The sequence below is a fragment of the Gadus chalcogrammus genome, chromosome 13 (assembly GCF_026213295.1).
Source record: "Gadus chalcogrammus isolate NIFS_2021 chromosome 13, NIFS_Gcha_1.0, whole genome shotgun sequence".
Lineage (NCBI taxonomy): Eukaryota > Metazoa > Chordata > Actinopteri > Gadiformes > Gadidae > Gadus > Gadus chalcogrammus.
In genome coordinates this window covers 3,507,040-3,508,982 of record NC_079424.1, presented here as the reverse complement: position 1 = coordinate 3,508,982, position 1,943 = coordinate 3,507,040, and the positions used below count along the sequence as shown (strand labels likewise).

At 59.5% G+C, this 1,943-nt stretch overlaps 1 protein-coding gene across 1 annotated transcript in view; it reads left to right on the top strand.

The window, feature by feature from the left end:
- Positions 1-1,589: 1,589 nt before the first annotated feature.
- The window catches only part of LOC130402274 (lysosomal protective protein-like), a 6,408-nt gene continuing 6,054 nt past the window's right edge, over positions 1,590-1,943 (top strand). The window contains exon 1 of the mRNA XM_056606419.1: positions 1,590-1,649. Within this exon, the coding sequence (XP_056462394.1) occupies positions 1,590-1,649 (60 nt within the window). The remainder of the gene's footprint in view (positions 1,650-1,943) is intronic.

Genomic DNA, 1,943 nt, shown 5'->3' with positions numbered 1-1,943 from the left:
TGTCCTGGATAGTGGTGGCGGGGGTTTGACAGTTAGAATGTGGCGCTGAGGAGCGGAGTCGTTTTGAGAAGTTTTGTTTTTACAGTGGATGATATCCCTCAGGGTTTATGACAGTATAAAGGGCGGGGTTGACACTTTGAGCCGGAGGTAGGGGTTTGACAGTATAAAGGGTGGGGTTGACAGTATGAGGTGGGGGAAGGGGTTTGACAGTCTAAAGGGCGGTGTTGACAATAGGAGGTGGAGGGCGGGGTTGGACAGTATAAAGGGCGGGGTTTGACAGTATAAAGGGCGGGGTTGACAATAGGAGGTGGAGGGCGGGGTTGGACAGTATAAAGGGCGGGGTTGGACAGTATAAAGGGCGGGGTTGACAGTATAAAGGGCGGGGTTGACAGTATGAGGTGGAGGGCGGGGTTTGACAGTATAAAGGGCGGGGTTGACAGTATAAAGGGCGGGGTTGACAGTATGAGGTGGAGGGCGGGGTTGGACAGTATAAAGGGCGGGGTTTGACAGTATAAAGGGCGGGGTTGCAGGATAAAGGGCGGGGTTGACAGTATGAGGTGGAGGGCGGGGTTGGACAGTCTAAAGGGTGGGGTTGACAGTATGAGGTGGAGGGCGGGGTTGGACAGTCTAAAGGGCGGTGTTGACAATAGGAGGTGGAGGGCGGGGTTGGACAGTATAAAGGGCGGGGTTGGACAGTATAAAGGGCGGGGTTGACAGTATGAGGTGGAGCTAAGGGTTGGACAGTATACGGGTGGAGTTGACAGTACGAGTGTCAGGCCCCTGAAGCAGCCCATCTAATCGTCGGTCGGGCCAAGGCTGGCTTCCGTCCCGCTTATCTCAGTGGCTCTGACGCGCTGGACATTGCTGATAGCCACGGCCTGCTGCTACAGAAGGTCAAGCTTCACATGGCCGCGGCCTGATAGTATAACGACACTACTCGTTTCTCTGTCTCCACATCAACATTATTCTCTGTAGCTCCGTATGATCATAAGAAGAAGAATCAATGGCGTTTATATTGTGTTTTCTCGGGACCAGGGCTCTACAGTGCGTAAAGCGCTTTGGGTCCCGAGTCGGGACCCAAAGCGCTTTACGTAGCGAGTGAGTGAGTGTGTGTTTAGCAGAGGCTTTTATCCAGAGCGACCTACAGCTGTTCATACACACACACACACACACACACACACACACCGACAGCGGAGTCACCAACGCCAGGGGACAGCCAGCTCGTCGGGAGCAGTCAGGGCGAGGTGCCATGCTCAGGGACACCTCGACACTCAGCGAGGAGGAGCCGGGAATCGAACTAGCAACCTTCCGGTTACAAGTCAACAAGCACTGCCTCCTGAGCCGAGCCGACCCCGTGTGGAATGTGTGTGTGTGTGTGTGTGTGTGTGTGTGTGTGTGTGTGTGTGTGTGTGTGTGTGTGTGTGTGTGTGTGTGTGTGTGTGTGTGTGTGTGTGTGTGTGTGTGTGTGTGTGTGTGACGCCGGGAAAATGTCCCCTTTGGCCTTCTTTGGCCTTTAAAGCAGCTGTTGGCCCCATACCCCCGGGGCCTCTGGAGCTGTGTCCGGGCCCAGCGGGGGGGGGGGGGGTATCATGGGAACGAGGCCGGGACAGGAGGCAGGGAGCCGGGCCCCCAGGGACGAGGAGGCCGGGGTCAGTGCTCTACACTACCTTATTAGTTCAAGAAGCAGATACTTTCCCCCAGAGTTACTCACGGCCTGAGGGAGTCTGAGAGAGGGTGGTCGTTCTTCGGAGACACGTCGTTAAGGAGAGGTAGGGGGGGGGGGGGGGGGGGGGGGGGGGGGGGGGGGGGGGGGGGGGGGGGGGGGGGGGGGGGGGGGGGGGGGGGGGGGGGGGGGGGGGGGGGGGGGGGGGGGGGGGGGGGGGGGGGGGGGGGGTGGGGGGGGGGGGGGGGGTGGGGGGGGGGGGGGGGGGGGGGGGGGGGGG